Here is a 16,860-nt window from a genome sequence, read left to right as displayed (position 1 = left end):
TAGCAGTTGCCTTATGTATTGAGGTGCTCCTATGTTGGGTGCATATATATTTATAATTGTTATATCTTCTTCTTGGATTGATCCCTGGATCATTATGTAGTGTCCTTCCTTGCCTCTTGTAACATTCTTTATTTTAAAGTCTATTTTATCTGATATGAGTATAGCTACTCCAGCTTTCTTTTGATTTCCATTTGCATGGAATATCTTTTTCCATCCCCTAACTTTCAGTCTGTATGTGTCCCTAGGTCTAAAGTGGGTCTCTTGTAGACAGCATATATATGGGTCCTGTTTTTGTATCCATTCAGCCAGTCTATGTCTTTTGGTTGGGGCGTTTAATCCATTCACGTTTAAGGTAATTATCGATATGTATGTTCCTATGACCATTTTCTTAATTGTTTTGGGTTTGTTTTTGTAGGTCCTTTTCTTCTCTTGTGTTTCCCACTTAGAGAAGTTCCTTTAGCATTTGTTGTAGAGCTGGTTTGGTGGTGCTGAATTCTCTTAGCTTTTGCTTGTCTGTAAAGCTTTTGATTTCTCCATCAAATCTAAATGAGATCCTTGCCGGATAGAGTAATCTTGGTTGTAGGTTCTTCCCTTTCATCACTTTAAGTATATCATGCCACTCCCTTCTGGCTTGCAGAGTTTCTGCTGAGAAATCAGCTGTTAACCTTATGGGAGTTCCCTTGTATGTTATTTGTCGTTTTTCCCTTGCTGCTTTCAATAATTTTTCTTTGTCTTTAATTTTTGCCACTTTGATTACTATGTGTCTCGGCGTGTTTCTCCTTGGGTTTATTCTGTATGGGACTCTCTGCGCTTCCTGGGCTTGGGTGGCTATCTCCTTTCCCATGTTAGGGAAGTTTTCGACTATAATCTCTTCAAATATTTTCTCTGGTCCTTTCTCTCTCTCTTCTCCTTCTGGGACCCCTATAATGCGAATGTTGTTGCGTTTAATGTTGTCCCAGAGGTCTCTTAGGCTGTCTTCATTTCTTTTCATTCTTTTTTCTTTAGTCTGTTCCGCAGCAGTGAATTCCACCATTCTGTCTTCCAGGTCACTTATCCGTTCTTCTGCCTCAGTTATTCTGCTATTGATTCCTTCTAGTGTAGTTTTCATTTCAGTTATTGTATTGGTCATCTCTGTTTGTTTGTTCTTTAATTCTTCTAGGTCTTTGTTAATCATTTCTTGCATCTTCTCAATCTTTGCCTCCATTCTTATTCCGAGGTCCTGGATCATCTTCACTATCATTATTCTGAATTCTTTCTCTGGAAGGTTGCCTATCTCCACTTCATTTAGTTGTTTTTCTGGGGTTTTTTCTTGTTCCTTCATCTGGTATATAGCCCTCTGCCTTTTCATTTTCTCTATCTTTCTGTAACTGTGGTTTTTGGTCCGCAGGCTGCAGGATTGTAGTTTTTCTTGCTTCTGCTCTCTGCCCTCTGGTGGTTGAGGCTATCTAAGAGGCTTGATGGGAGGCTCTGGTGGTGGGTAGAGCTGACTGTTGCTGTGGCGGTCAGAGCTCAGTAAAACCTTAATCCACTTGACTGTTGATGGGTGGGGCTGGGTTCCCTCCCTGTTGCTGTGGCGGTCAGAGCTCAGTAAAACCTTAATCCACTTGACTGTTGATGGGTGGGGCTGGGTTCCCTCCCTGTTGGTTGTTTTGCCTGAGGCAACCCAACACTGGAGCCTACCCGTGCTCTTTGGTGGGGTTAATGGCAGACTCTGGGAGGGCTCACGGCAAGGAGAACTTCCCAGAACCTCGGCTGCCAGTGTCCTTATCCCCCCGGTGAAACAGAGCCACCACTCGCCTCTGCAGGAGACCCCCCAACACCAGCAGGTAGGTCTGGTTCAGTCTCCCCCAGGGTCACTGCTCCTTCCCCTGGGTCCCGATGCACACATTACTTTGTGTGTGCCCTCCAAGAGTGGGGTCTCTGTTTCCCCCAGTCCTGTCAAAGTCCTGCAATCAATTCCCACTAGGCTCCAAAGTCTGATTCTCTAGGAATTCCTTCTCCCGTAGCCGGACCCCCAGGTTGGGAAGCCTGACGTGGGGTTCAGAACCTTCACTCCAGTGGGTGGACTTCTGTGGTATAAATGTTCGCCAGTCTGTGAGTCACCCACCCAGCAGTTATGGGATTTGATTTTACTCTGATTGCGCCCCTCCTACCGTCTCACTGTGGCTTCTCCTCTGTCCTTGGATGTGGGGTATCCTCCTTGGTGAAGTCCAGGTTCTTCCTGTCAATGATTGTCCAGCAGCCAGTTTTGATTCTTGGGCTCTCGCAAGAGGGAGTGAGAACACGTCCTTCTACTCCGCCATCTTGGTTAATCTATTATATTCTTTAATTCAAGAAATCCTGTGCAATTTAAACTGTGGTTTTTATTTAGACTAACATAAGGTTCTGAGCCATGTGAACAGGCACAACTTCAAAACAACAGTTCAGTATTTATGATTTTATATTTGCTGCCCATGGGACGTAACTATAACACAATGGGGCAGTCTTTCAAACAAATATGCTAAGAGTTGTGCAACCAGGTGGCCCTTGTCCCCTTCAAGGCAGTCACCTCGGGAGGCTACACATTGTTTCAGTAATACTGCCATGGCTTAAAGTGATGTGGAATGCCTCTTTTTAAACTGCCTCTGAACTGCTCAGAAATAATAAAGAGTAAAATGATACATTATTTTGAATATCCTGAATTGTGGCAGAGATGCATTTAAATTTGGTAAGTAATCAGAAATCATCTCAGGACCAAGTACAATGAATAAAATGTGGAGTGTTTGGAGTCACAGTTTGATGTAAAACAACAAGATGGGCTTTCTTGAATGATACATAAACTAACTCTTGAAATTGATTGTCAAAGAGGAATTCCAGAATCTTGAACCTTGGAATAAATGTATAAGCTCCCAAGGTAGCTACTATGAAGAACAATTCATATTTAGGTAAAAAAAAGAAACTATGTGTGTATGTTTGCAAAATAAGATCAGTTTTATTACTTTATAGACATATGTTGTAGATGAAAAAAATACTCCTATCATGGAACTCTTTATAAGCAAACTTCCAAATGTAAGTAGAATTTCTGTCTCACCCTTTCTAAGCTTTCTGAGAAACCCGAATTTCTAATAATGACTTATTCTGAATCTTCAGCTTTAAAAGAAAAGTAATGTTTACCATTTAAAAAGCAGGTGCTATGAGGTTTTACTTCACCTTTTTCCGATTAGCTTTGTTACCTCTGCTCTTCAATTTTTTGTTTATGTTCACCCTGAGACTCTCAAAATATATTTTTTCATTGTAAAAATATCATCAAGCTTTTGAACTAAGGTAGCCAATATAGTCTAAGCTGAAGGTTATTAATTGTTCCATATTGTTTTAATACCTTTTTTGTTGCATTAATAACAATCAGATGCCTTTCTTTTTTAATTTGGGACCCTGTTATCTTAGTAAATAAAAAGATCAATTACAAGAAGAGAAGTCTCAAAGATGTTGTAAACATAAATACTCTCAGTGTTGGGGCTCCTATTATGTTTTTCATTTCTACAAATAAAAACTCAAAAAAACAGAGTTCAACCAGGTGGCTGGACCATGTTTCTATAGTGTAGACTCCGGGTGGACTCACGGACAGTTAATGGGGGTGGAGCTGATGCATCCTGCTTCATCAGAGCTTTTCCAAATTTATTCTACCACATCCATCTTCATCCAGGTCAGCCAGGCCCCTATTGCTTCACTGCTGAGTTCAAATAATAAAAAGTAAAATGGAGCATGGAAGACAGAAAATTGTTATCCTTTTGCAAAGAGGCTAAGACAGCTAAATTGTGACACAATTTAAACTGTTCAATTTCGACAGGTTTGATTGGAAAATTAGGTGACCTGTGTAGTTAGAGATCAAAATGGTCACTAGTTTACAGTTTTAAAAAGTCGTAGTGTGGTATTTTTACTGCAGTCTCTGAGAATATTATTTTATTCTGCTTGGTAGTAACTGTTGCACAAATGACTACTGTTTTGCAGTTTGGTGATTTAAATGCTGTGTCTCCTGGAAATCTGGATAAAGGTAAGAATTGAAAATAATGTACATTTTTAAGGACTTTTTTTGAGTAAGAAATTCTCATAGAGGAAAATGTAGTATATGTGTATAGCACTTTTATTTTGTGGAAATGGCATACAATCCTTGATGAATATGACAGTTAAGTCTTTTGGAATCTTTTTTATTTTTCCATTTCTATGCTTTCTTTATGTTACATATATTAAGTGCAAGAATTGAATTTAAATACAGTTTAAACTCTTCTTGATTTTTTTTGCCTGCAGTTAAGTACAAGTAACCAGAAATTATTTCTGGCTTTCGCCAGAGTCCTGGAAAAAAGTGGTAAAATTGGGTCAAATATTTTTATTTAAGGCCCACCCGGCAAGAAAAAGATTCCTCAGCCTACTCAAGTCACCAATTCACACTTTACAGTGGAAAAAGAACTCAGAGATAGCAGTGAAGTTTACTATAAAAGCAAGATCAGTATTGGGGTAGATGAAAAGGATAACGTATATACTTCTTAAATTTTCATATCAGCATTGCCACTCTAATATGACAACACAATATATAATTCTGAAGAAACTCACGACCTGTAAAACCACAGAGTAAAAGGAACAGGGCTTGAAGGAAAATGAGGTTGGAATAGAGTGCACACAAACAAAAACAATTCTGAAAAATATACCAGCTCAGTTGTTGTTTTTTTTTAATGTAAAATTTCTAATAAATAAGCACTGCAGAAAATATACACCTTTCTTCAAAAAACAAAAACAAAAAAAGTGAAGATTTCTTGAGGTTTTAAGGAATTGAGTTTTGGAGTCAGGGACAAAGTGTACATAGATTGGGGAGAACTACACCATTATCCCTTCCAGGACAGAGCCAGAGCCAGTGGGGAAACTGAGGCATGAGGAAGCACGTGGGGAATCCGCACATGAGGTGTCACACTGTCCTCTGCAGCGTCCTGTACCAGGGTACTCAGTGTTCAGCTTCCGTGCCTCCTTGGTGATGGAAGACATTCACATGCCGGGGAAAGTCCTGTGTGAATCAACATCACTCCCACTTTAAACTCCTATCACTATTTATCAACTGTGTACGCGTTAATTCCTGTTTTAGCAACATGCATAATAGCAAAACAGGAAAAGTAGAGAACGATAGCCCCAAAACATCATTGCTGCAAATATATACTCTATAGGATTAACCAAAGAAACATCAGAGAGGTAAATCAATGATGAGACCAGTTTGTAAATTCAGAGCAGGAAAAGTGGCTGTTGAAACGCAGGCCCAACATAAGGCAACCCTGAGGATGCACTGACACCAAAGCCTCGTAATTCGAATTTGGGGATTTCATCCCAGGGTGTCTGGAGGTGTAGTAGGAATGTTGCTCCTGGGCCAAACACTGAATGACAGCCAGTCTTCTTTGTCAAGCGTTGAACCAAGGTCTTTGGTAAACTTCAGTAGCACCTAGTTTTAGTTTTTGTGTACCAAATTCCCATAACTTCAAGTAGGTTCCCAGGAAATGTCTTTTGAGGCTTTATAGGAGCATAAAATGTCTGTGGGAACTAGAGAAAGGGCTTGCTTTTGTGATTGCTTTGTAGCCTATCCAAAGGAACCCTGTCACTCACAAGTGGACCTGAAGCAGCGTGGCCTGGAGCACTGGAGTTTGTTCTGTCTGTCGCCCCATTGCCTTTTCCGTCCACAGCAGGGGAGATGAAAGGACATCCCACTCTCTCTCCACTTGCCTGCCTGCTTGAAATGATTTTTTTTCTTTTACTGCTGCCTTTTTTATTACTTTGACACTATTTCTCAGTCACAGAAAAGTTGGTGGAAAGGGAGCCAAGAAGCAGTGTGACTTGCCATCACCTTCCTCGGGTGGCTCTGCTGGTCCCATTCACCTCTAGACTGGATGCTTCTTGAGAATTAACCAAACTAGCATATTCAGAACCTAAGGTTTGAATGTGAAATCTTTAAGAAATTTTTGTGGGCTTTTTCCACAAAATGAGAATTTGATTTTTTTCTGGATAATAAAAGTAACATTAGTTATGTATAAAGATTTCAAATAATGCAGAGAATTAGAAGTTATAGAAAGTAAAAACTTCATAGTCAAAAGCCAAAGAGACTACCACCATTAAGAATTTAGTGTGAGGATCCTTCCAGACCTTTTGTTTGTTCATATGAAAACAAATACAAAAAAGAAATGCAAAAGTGTCATACAAGCATATTTTGATTATATCCTCTTAATGAAGCAAATGTCTATCAAATGTAGCCCTTTCCGACAGCTCGCCAGCCCTTCGAATGTGCTTGTTTGGACAAACTGTAATGCTATCCTCAAGTCCTTTACCAGAGGTGAACGGTAACCGGATAAAGCAGGTGGCCAAGACAGCTTGCCTCGTCCCAGAGAACTCTGTTTATCGTTCAGTGCATCTCAGACACCATTTCTAGTCAGTACATCTAATCTCAATCTTTTTAATCACACAACATTCCCAGAAGACGTTGCTCCCGGCAACTGCACAACTGTACAACCTGCACCTTATATGGAGGCCCTATTATTCCTCACCACTTTTCTCTGGAACCATCTTTGCACCAATTGATAATAAGAGAAGCAACATCAGGGAGCCCATTTACGCCGAGAACTGTATTAGCAGAACTGCTGCAGGTGTGCCCCAAATGGTAATACTAGACTCAGCACCTCTTAGACAGAGTCCAGCTGACTTTGCAGTAACTTGTTACACACTCTTTGCATGTGACATGCCATAGAATATAATGGAGATCTGATTCTGTTAATATAAGTCACCATAATAAGTCAAATATAAGAGTAAGTATAGATATATTTTATTTATAGATGAGGTTTTGGTGTAATTATGTGTGGAGGCTTTTTTGGTAAACAATAAAACATGTTGAGGATGAAGGAAAAAGACTTTTTTTTTTTTTTGCCTGTGCCATGTGGCTTGTGGGATCTTAGTTCCCCGACCAGGGATTGAAACCAGGCCCAGCAGTGAAAGCACAGAGTCCTAACCACTGGACCGCCAGGGAATTCCCAGTGAAAAGATTTTTGAGGCAGAAATATATCCCTAGCTGTTTAAAAATTAGCACTTATGAAGAGGTATTCTCTCCACTCCTCTGAGGAGAATCTTACACAGTAGTAAAGCTGTGTGAGAGCATTTTCTCTCTATGCTGTGCTTTTGAATTTTAACAGTGCATGCTGGAAAAAATTAAATAGTATTCCATTATAATGATGTTTTAGTTAATATAAAATGTATTAAAATTTGGAAGTAACAGTGACTATTTATACACCTGATTTCCAGAAATGATTACTAGCTGTTAACAGAGAATATCAGTGTTGCTAGGAATGGAAATTCACTGTGCATTTTTAATCTGATACTGCTGCCTCAGTCTTCATTTTGTAATAAAAGTTAAGGGCCTAATTAATATTGTGATCTACAACATTCATGTGCACAGAAAGTCTGTCAGCAGCCCCTGCTTATGCATGCTATAGTTATTCTGTGACTCAACATAGGTCTCACGTACATTAACATCAGCACAGATAAAATTTATATCAGATGTAGATTTTCAGAGGAAAAACAAATTTTTTTCTTTCTTTCTTCCTTTTGTTTTTTTTTAGTTAGCATTTTTCAGCACAATACATTCCCCAAAGCCAGCGTAGTGTACCCAAGTGACTACTTTATAATGACACAAATTATGCCACTATTTAATGTAAAAACTTTAGGGAACTCCAAAGGTCTTCTTAAAAGACCTATTAAAGATATCAATCACAAACCCAAGAATAAATTACCTTTGCTGTGTTTAAAAGAATAGAGCACTGACACAGGTAAAATCTGTTGAAAGGAAAACCCACAAGCTTTGTCCCCCAAGAAGGGCTAAGGAGTTGCTTTCTCAATGTACTATATCAAAGTGTTCCTAAAGCACGTGTTGATTGCTCTTTCCCAGTTTGTCTTCTGGTAATAGTCTTGGTATTATTTGTTTGTGCAGATGAAGGCAGTGAAGTGGAGAGTGAAATGGATGAGGAATTAGATGACTCTTCAGAACCTCAAGCCAAAAGAGAGAAAACCGAGCTGAACCAGGCATTTCCGGTGGGCTGTATGCAGCCTGTTCTCGAGAGTGGCGTGCAGCCAAGCCTCCTGAATCCAATTCACAGCGAGCACATCGTCACGAGTACTCAGACTATCAGACAGTGCAGCGCTACAGGAAATACCTACACTGCAGTCTAAAGAATATTAAAGCGTTTTTTTCCAGCTAACATTAACCCTGTTGATATTGGGCTTAAGTTGAAATTTTAATAAGCCTGAAGGTCAACTGTTGTCAAATTCTCTGTGCTGAACATTACCTTTTTGGAGTTGTGAAATGGAATGGGTGTATGTATTTTGCCAGGTCTTTTTTTTTTTTTTTTTTTTAATGTAAACAAATTATTTGCTTCTTAATAATGAGGTTTCTTTTCCTTAGTTTTGGGTGTCAAGAAGGATTTTTACAACACTTAATGTCAATGTTTTTGTTTTCTTATAATTAAAAAATAATTTACATTTTTTGTAGCTTAAAATATTTTATTGTTGATTGTTAGTCTTGGTGTATGATTTCATGTGTAAGTTTTTAATTAGATGCACTTCTGTGAAATATCAAAAGAAATGATTTTCTTTGATTTACACTGGAGGCATGCCCATTTGGCAGCAGATGCATCAAATTTGCTTTTGAAAGGTGCTTTTCATTGGACAGAACCACAAGACACTATTTTCATAACATTTTGGAGTATGGAGAGAGAATACAGAGCATTTTTATTATAGTGCTAGAGGGTTGGGAAGGTCATCTATTTTTCTCTGAAGAAAAGTTGAGCTGTGCATTTATCAGTTCAGAGTAAAGGACAGAATTGCAAGAGATTATGCTAATATGTACATAATTTGTGTACATAATTATTAAACCATGTTAATGCAAGCTTCCGTTAAACATTGAATTTTAACTGTTATTTGCATACCAATTCCTCTGTTTAAAGACTACTGATTCTGTATTTGGGACCACTGCACAGATGCATTCTGCTGTTGAGTGGGGCTGTTATAGTTAGATACTGAAGCTGAAAAAAATGACTTGACTTTTTTTTTTTTTAAGTGTACATGCTACTTATGCTGAGCTGGACATACAGGAAACCATTCCATTTGAATGACTTTCTTTTATTCCAGGTCTTTTTCCTAATAGTAGTTCAATATGCTGCTATTATAAAAGAAAATTTATGGAATGCAAGGAATGTAGCAACCTGCATATCGTTATTTCCTTCAAAAATATTTCCTGGTTTCTAAAGTATGTGGATTTAAATTTTAAACAGAACCTGAAGGCAGTGTAACTGGCACACCGCACTGTTGCTTATCCCCAATTCTGTAGGATTTGGATAGGTGGCTGGATGGACCAGTGCCGTTGAAGAATGTACATCAGGGATCATCGTACCTCGGCTATTACATGGTGCCTTAAAACAGAACTGAAGCTAAGGTTTAGTAAGGCTTATTTTGTTCATGTGAATTCCTCTTCAATCCATTTGACAAGGTGTGCCTGTCATTTTCAGATTCCCGAAGTAAGGACAGGTAACATGTTCTTCAAAGGAAATTTAGGGCAAACAAAGCAAAACGAAAAGACAAAAATCACTTCCCCTCTTTGAGTGACCGTGACTTTATTTTTGTTCCTAGAGCTGAATATTACTTGATTACAAATCACATTGCGTAAGGATTAAGGATCAGATTGCTATTGTGAAATAGCAGGCTAGTTTTAATTACCAACTTTGTTACAGAAAATCATATATATTTTAGACCATTCTTATCTAGTTATAACTTAAGAAAATTAACACAATAAGCAGGTACTTATTGAAGTGCATCTTTTCAGTCTAAATGTTTCTCTGTGTGTCTCAGTGTCTGTGTGCCCACATGCACGCGCGAGTGTCCGTGGGCAGGAGTCAGCTACCAAGTCAGAAGGTGAGATCCCAGAGAGGATACACCCATCCCTACTTTAATTTACGTGAAAAGCAAGGTTCTTTTAAGCTCTCAAATTATTAACCAACAACAACAAAAACAGGCACATCCATTTATTTAAATAGTTCTAAAAAAGCTAATTAGCAAAAATAAATAATACACAAACACATAGAGCCAAAAAAAGGGAAAGCACAAAGTGATTTACAGATTATTAATGAGGCCTATATTACACTCAAGACGTTTATCTTTCCAGTTTTATTAGGGTGGGGAGGGTGGGGGGTGGAAAGGAGAGGGTGAGCCAGTCTGTACAGTTGAAAATACCAAATGGCTTATCGGGTAACATGCAGTATATTTCAACTGTTGTTACTTGATTGCCTTAGACTACTCAAATAACTAAGATCAACAAAGCTTCTTAAGTAAACTTTAAATCATTCAGATATAATTTTTAAAATCGATTCAAATTTTGTATCATACAACTCACTCACATGTTTGAAAGTCTTCATTAGCATCCTAGCATCACCTTCATTTAAATGTCATTTAAATGATCATTCCCCTTTTTCCTCCTCTAAAGGCAATGAATTTGCACTATCACACACACACAAACGCAAACAAACACCTTAAAGCTGCAAAGACCGTGTATCTACTTCATCGTGCATTAGGAAAGGTTTACAGGTAAAATTAAAATCTAAAAAGGAAAAAAAATTCTTCATTTTGATGCTCCTTTCTGAATTTTTTCACTTCCCCATTCACAACCCCCAGAACTTTATTGTATCTGTATTGGACCAAATGTATTTACTGGTTTCATCTTGTTTATTGAATGATTTTAAATGTATTTATTATCATTGTTTAATTTAATGTTGGATATATTTGTCTCATTAGAGGAATCTGATAATGGCAAATTTAGATTGATGAAAGTTAGGGATTGGGCACCCTACAGGATTCAACATTTCTTCCAATTGTTCACGGTTTGTTCTAAATTAGGACAGATTAGAGGAATTAAATATTATTACATTTCAACTTGTCTCACTAAAAATATTCTAATGTCTTTTCTGAACACAGGAACATTAATTCTTTGGGACTAGGGTAGGTAGTTCTGATCAATAGACAAAATAACATGTATGATCTCTGCTATTTCCAGTTATCTGTAATCCACAGTAAGACACACACACACACATATATATACAAGATCTCACACACACACACACACACACACACATCTTAAGCAATTTCGAATTTGAATTGTGAAGTATATTAGAAAATAAAAACATAATTTATACAATTGAGCAAATTGGAGCAAACATTTATTGAACATCTTATTTTCATTTTTTCTGTTCACTGAAACCGATTTTTCTAAATAATATTATGACACTAACATTCTCAGAGTAGATTTATTGACAAGTGGCAAGTACACATTTTAAGGACTTCTTAATATTTCTTGACACTGTAATTAAACACTAGTCATGAAAAATATCTATGTAGACCTAGTGCTATGCTTTCAGTGAGGAAAAATGTGAGGAAGGCATGTTGGCTATTTTTAAGTTTCAAGAAAGATATTTCTGTGTAATAGGATTGAGTATCATGAGTATAGTTTGATCTTCACATACACTTTGAGAATCATACCCAAAAGATTTGCATTCACAAAGCCAGTGAACAATGGGGTGAAATGGATGAACCATCTCCTTGGAACACAGGGCCCAATTTTAAATTTTTTCTTTGGATATCAAGTGGCTGGTCACTTTTTCAGGATTCTCATCCAAACTACGCTTGGACTGACTGTATAAGTCTTACTGCCTTTACAGAAATCTGCTTTCCTTTTTGTGCTTTTTCTTGTACTGTATAGCACGGTTCATGCACCTCTCTTTAGATGGTGTACTTGAAAAACAAAAGTAAATTTTAGAAAATGATTTTTAACACTGCATACCTAAAATTAGTAGTGTGCAACATTGACTGCCTTTGATTTGTAGTAGACGAGTGAAAAGGAACACGTTCTTGTAGAATGCTGTTAAAGTCATTCAGGACTGAATACGGTTTCATTACCGTAATCACGAACCTTTTTACATGAACGCACTCTCTAGAAGTGCTAAACGTGATGCATTTTCAAATTTGAAAAATTCTTCAGATGATATATTTGAAACATCTAAAATAATGCTGTGCTTGAAATATTAGTGTAAAAGAAAAAAATGTGGGTCACTGTGATGTTGGTCCTCCCTGTGTGGACACAAGTAGAAAGTAAAAAACTGGCAAGTCACCTTTGTGTGCAATTTGAGGCAGTGGTTATATACAACAAATTGACCTTTGTTATAACCTCCCCTCCCCCAAATTCCTGGTGAGAAAATAACAATCATCAAAAAATTGAAGTTAGAACTTGTGATTTGTATGAATCACACCAGAACATGGGGGAGAGGGGTTGACATGCAGTGCTATTGAAAATTAGGCTTGTCACTAGATCAGATCAACCTCCATGTGTATGGTTAGAACAAATCAATTAATGGAATCCTAGTATTTCTGCAACTTTGGTGATTTTTTTAAAACTGGAATAGAAGCATTTTAATTCAGTGCTTAGTTCTAGTATTAGAAAACCCCTTTGATGTAATGCCTTGTATTAACCCTTTGAGCATTGTAAGATATACAATGGGGGACAAAAGCCTTTCAGATCATTTATTTAGACTTAGACCGGTAAAATATACTCTATATCCAAATGTCTAATTATGCTGTTTTTTAAAGGGGGGGTAGGAAGAGAAAGTGTTTCCACGCTGAACACTTGCATTTTATATACAACTCTTAATTTTCTTCAAGAGGGCTTGATATATTTATTCCCAAATATTCACTGCCATCTAAGTAAGTGTACTGTTTACAGAAAAAAAATGAACTTTTCTAGCATCACATCATGACTCTAGAAAAGGAGGACAAATACATGGGCCTGTAGACCCATGTCGTAACTGATCTCTGCACATTGAAAGTACCTAGATTGCCTTTAAAAGGTATGATAAAGAAAGGGTTACATTTCTTTCTCTCTTTTTTTTTTTTTCCCCCCAAACAGAGCAAAAGATCTCGTTTATTTAGCTTTAGAAAGTACAATTGTAAGTGAAGCCTTAGGAAGAAACAAGTTCAAGTGGATAAAGGAAAACTGAACTATGGGGCAGGTAAGCTATTTGGAGTTAGATCTCTCATAAAATATTGTTTGGGAATTTCATATAGGGCATAATTTTATCTATGCTCCAAAACTTTAATACTTTGTCAAAAAATTATATATAGATAGAATGGAGAGCAAAGCACTTGATTTTAAGCTCATCTGTCAGGAGATGCTATGACTACTGCTTCTGATATCTGTAAATGCCAGTCTGCTTACACAATTGCTGACTTTGCTCAAGGGCCTCTCTGCGTGCACTGGGCCCCCTTTGTCCCCTGCGAGAGGGAACGTGAGAGCAGTGTCATCTGCAGATGTGCTTGCGCTGCCCTAGCCGGGCGCTCATAAAGAGTGTAACCTATTCCGATGTCTGGTGAAAGGACATCCATAGCATAGTGCAAGTTTGCCGTAAACATTGCTTTTTTAGGCAGTTTAGGAAGTCAAACCATGCAAATTACTCATGTGTTAACATGCAATACTCAAAGGGTTTTAATTTAACTCTCTTCTTTTGAATTCTTCATGATGATTTACTGTAAATGCTTCTCAGTTTGCATGCCTTGATCATTGCTGCTAGTGATTTTATGTGCCAGTAGACCTGAGTTTAGTTTACCAATTTTACTTAAATAGTAAAAGCCACTTACAAAGTGACTGCCTAGGATTTTTTTTTTCCTTTGGTTTGAAGTAATTGGTAGTATGTCCTATTTTCAAAAATGTATTTTGTCTCTCATTTGGTTCTGGTATTTGATCCTTCCCTCCCCCCACCCCACCACCACCTCTTTCCTTTGTTTTTTTAAATAAATTATGATGTTGGGATTGGAAGCCCTGAGTAATGAAATCTTTGGTAAGAATTGTTTATGTAGCTCAATAATGAGGACAACAAATCTTTATTAGAGGAATTATGATTCTGGGGAGGAAAGAAAAAGTGAAAACTCCCATTGACAGTTGATAACCAAGTAAATTTTTCCTTCAATGAATTAATACTTTTGAACAAATAATTGCCTTGTTTTAACCTGCTAAACATGATTTTAAATGACCCAATAAAGGAGGTATTGAATTTTATTCGTTTAAAAAGCATCTTTTGTACCAAAGCAAATTTTTTTCTCTACTCATCTCCATCATCAATTGGGACCTATGGTGGTGACCAGTGCATTGGTTACAGAAACTATAAGTGAGTGCCTTGAGAAAACTTGGAAATTTGTGCCTGGGGTGTTAAACTTTTAATTAGGTTAATTGTAGTGCTTACCAATCAGTAATTCTACTATCACTCAGGGCTTTCGTACCTTCTAGGTAAAACTTCTTTCATTGTGTTTTTTTAAAATACTGTATTTTTTTTTAAGTGCCATCATTTAAATTTCACTTAGTAAGTGGCAGATTACATTATTCAGTCCCACAAGCACAGAAACATAGTAACACTAGGAGATATTTGAACATTTATTTTACAATCGACTGAATATATTATGTAAATGAGGTAAGCAACTTTTGTAGAGATTGTATGTGTGAGATAATGTAATGTTCTTTTCCAGTTTTTGGACTACAGTTGAATAAACTTTTTAATTATTTAAAAACATCTTTACCGAATAACATGTGATGGTTTTTTGTATAATGTATTTGGTTTTGTAAATACGTATTTCCTGATGTGATTTTTGTGAGAAATGCTAAATCTTTTAGTATATCATGTCCTCTCAAAATTGGCAGGAGCTAAATAATAGTTTGTGGGCGATTTGTATTGTGTACTGTACAATAACTGGGGAACTTTTATAATTATAAAAATATATATTAACTTTTAGTGTGTTGTTTAAACAAATGACTGGAACATACTAAAGATATTAGTAGGATTTTTCTGAATATTTCAGACTTGAACTCAGGCTAGCTTTCTTGTGTTTTTCAAAACAAAATGGTGTCTTGTCTTTTAAAATCAATAAATTTGTTTCCTTGTTACAAATACATTCGAAATGGCTTGATTCCCACCCCCACCCCCCCACCTCCCCCTCCACAAATCATTGCCATGATGCTTATATTACACTGTCTCATCTAGAGGGTAGTCTCTGTGTCATTCACTAGCTTAGAAACAAAATTAAGTTGTTTTCCTTTTTTGTGTCAGATGAAATTGGCAATATTTATACATGAACAGCACAAAAAGAGAAAACAAAATTATAAGCCCAGCAGGGTACAAATCTTACCCTCCAAGAAAATTAGTGATTGAGTGCTGTTTAATTTCAAAAGCTGTCAACATTCCCATTGTAAATTCCAGATTTTTGGATGTTCATAATGTGTTTGTTTTGTGTCACTTCACTTTGATATTTGGCACCCAAGTTCCTTGCTTAGATTGAAATAGCTTATTAAAATTCATTTTAATATACGTAAGAAGATATCCTGCCCCAATTTTTTTTCTTCTTTGAATTATATATTTACATACAGGAAAATTCATCCGTTTTAGTGTACACTTCTGTGAGTTTTGACAAACACACACATTCACGTAAACACCACCACAATCAAGTTTGAAACATTTTTTACCTTCCAGGCCTTTTTTTTTTTTTAATCATAATGTACATAAGGTCTCCTCCTAGAATATGGAATAGCCAGTTCATTTGGGTTTCTTTAAAGGATAGAAATGAAAGGCAGAAAATATTATTTTGGGAATCTCCAGCATGGTGCTTTCATATCATAAATACAAAGTTACTTCTAAAACAAACATTGACATGTTAGCCCACAAAAACACCAAAATCATTCTAATTTATATGGACATTTAATCCAGTAACGTAGAAGTGTACCAAATAATGTTATTTAATAAATAAATGAAAGGAAGAGACAAAATTATAGCCAGTATAAGATACAATACTATGCTAGAAAGAAAATGAATCTGACCAATTTAGGCATTTTTATGTTGCAGCCATCACACATGGGAGATATTTAGGACTTTGTACAAAGAAATGGAGTTCACAGTTTCTAACCTTATTTTTGTACTCGGTTTCCCTTGGAAATCTGAGGTCTTTCAAATATATCCTGTAATTAGTACCTTTACTTCTTGGTTAACAATATTCTTTCCCCCATGTGTTCTTAATATTATTTCCTTTTCTTTTAGAATCTGGATATTTCAAGACTTGAACTCAACCCGAGAAATGTCACTGGTTTTCATTAGCTGATTCAAGTCAGTCCACCAGATTTTTTCTTCAGCGTGGTCTAAAAGTAATGCATGTTGAAATTTGTCATTTGGCTGACACACAGAGTTTTTGTGTGTGGAACACCATAATAAGCAGTGTGGCTGCCATTTTGCTGAGGATAATGTACTTTGAAACCGGGGGAAGGGAGCAGCAGAGCACTCTGGTCTGCTTCTCTCGGAAGCAACAACTGGACCAGGAGGCAGGGTCTGCTTACCCTTACAGGGGCTGGGTGGCAAGCAGAAGATTTAGGCCGAGGGACCTTAGACATAGTAGCTTTCTGGTTTTGCATCAGCTTCTTGCTAACTCTGAGATTGGGAAGTATCCCATGCATAACTGGCAACATGGGAATTTGTGTCTGAGTTGTCTGAGCAAAAATATATTAGTAATTAAAGCAAATATAAGTGCACTATATAACGCAAAAAGTAAAAGATTGTCAGAAGGAATTTTAAAAGGTGACACCTCTCTGTGTGTCTGGATAAAAACACTCAAGAAGAGCTGAAAGCAAAAAGATAGGGAAAGAAAATAGAAAAACTAATTATGAAATACATAGTGATAAATCTGATGAAAGGTGTGTAAGACCTGTACACTGAAAAACTATAAAACATTTCTAAGGAA

At 36.9% G+C, this 16,860-nt stretch overlaps 1 protein-coding gene across 15 annotated transcripts in view; it reads left to right on the top strand.

Moving 5' to 3' along the window:
* RFX3 (regulatory factor X3) overlaps positions 1 to 8,401 on the top strand; it is a 307,605-nt gene extending 299,204 nt beyond the window's left edge. For 14 of the 15 annotated variants that reach the window (XM_082470961.1, XM_082470970.1, XM_082470974.1 and 11 more), the window contains 2 exons: positions 3,988 to 4,030; positions 7,985 to 8,401. In XM_082470961.1, the coding sequence (XP_082327087.1) occupies positions 3,988 to 4,030; positions 7,985 to 8,223 (282 nt within the window). In that variant the 3' untranslated portion in view covers positions 8,224 to 8,401. Of the gene's footprint in view, positions 1 to 2,985; positions 3,049 to 3,987; positions 4,031 to 7,984 lie in introns of all 15 variants that reach the window. The other variant, XM_082470966.1, reaches the window with a different exon arrangement.
* Positions 8,402 to 16,860: the final 8,459 nt, after the last annotated feature.

The sequence above is a fragment of the Balaenoptera physalus genome (assembly GCF_965194825.1).
Source record: "Balaenoptera physalus genome assembly, chromosome: 7".
In the NCBI taxonomy this organism is placed as follows: domain Eukaryota; kingdom Metazoa; phylum Chordata; class Mammalia; order Artiodactyla; family Balaenopteridae; genus Balaenoptera; species Balaenoptera physalus.
Note: the sequence above shows the minus strand (reverse complement) of the source record. Positions and strands in the feature narration are given on the sequence as shown.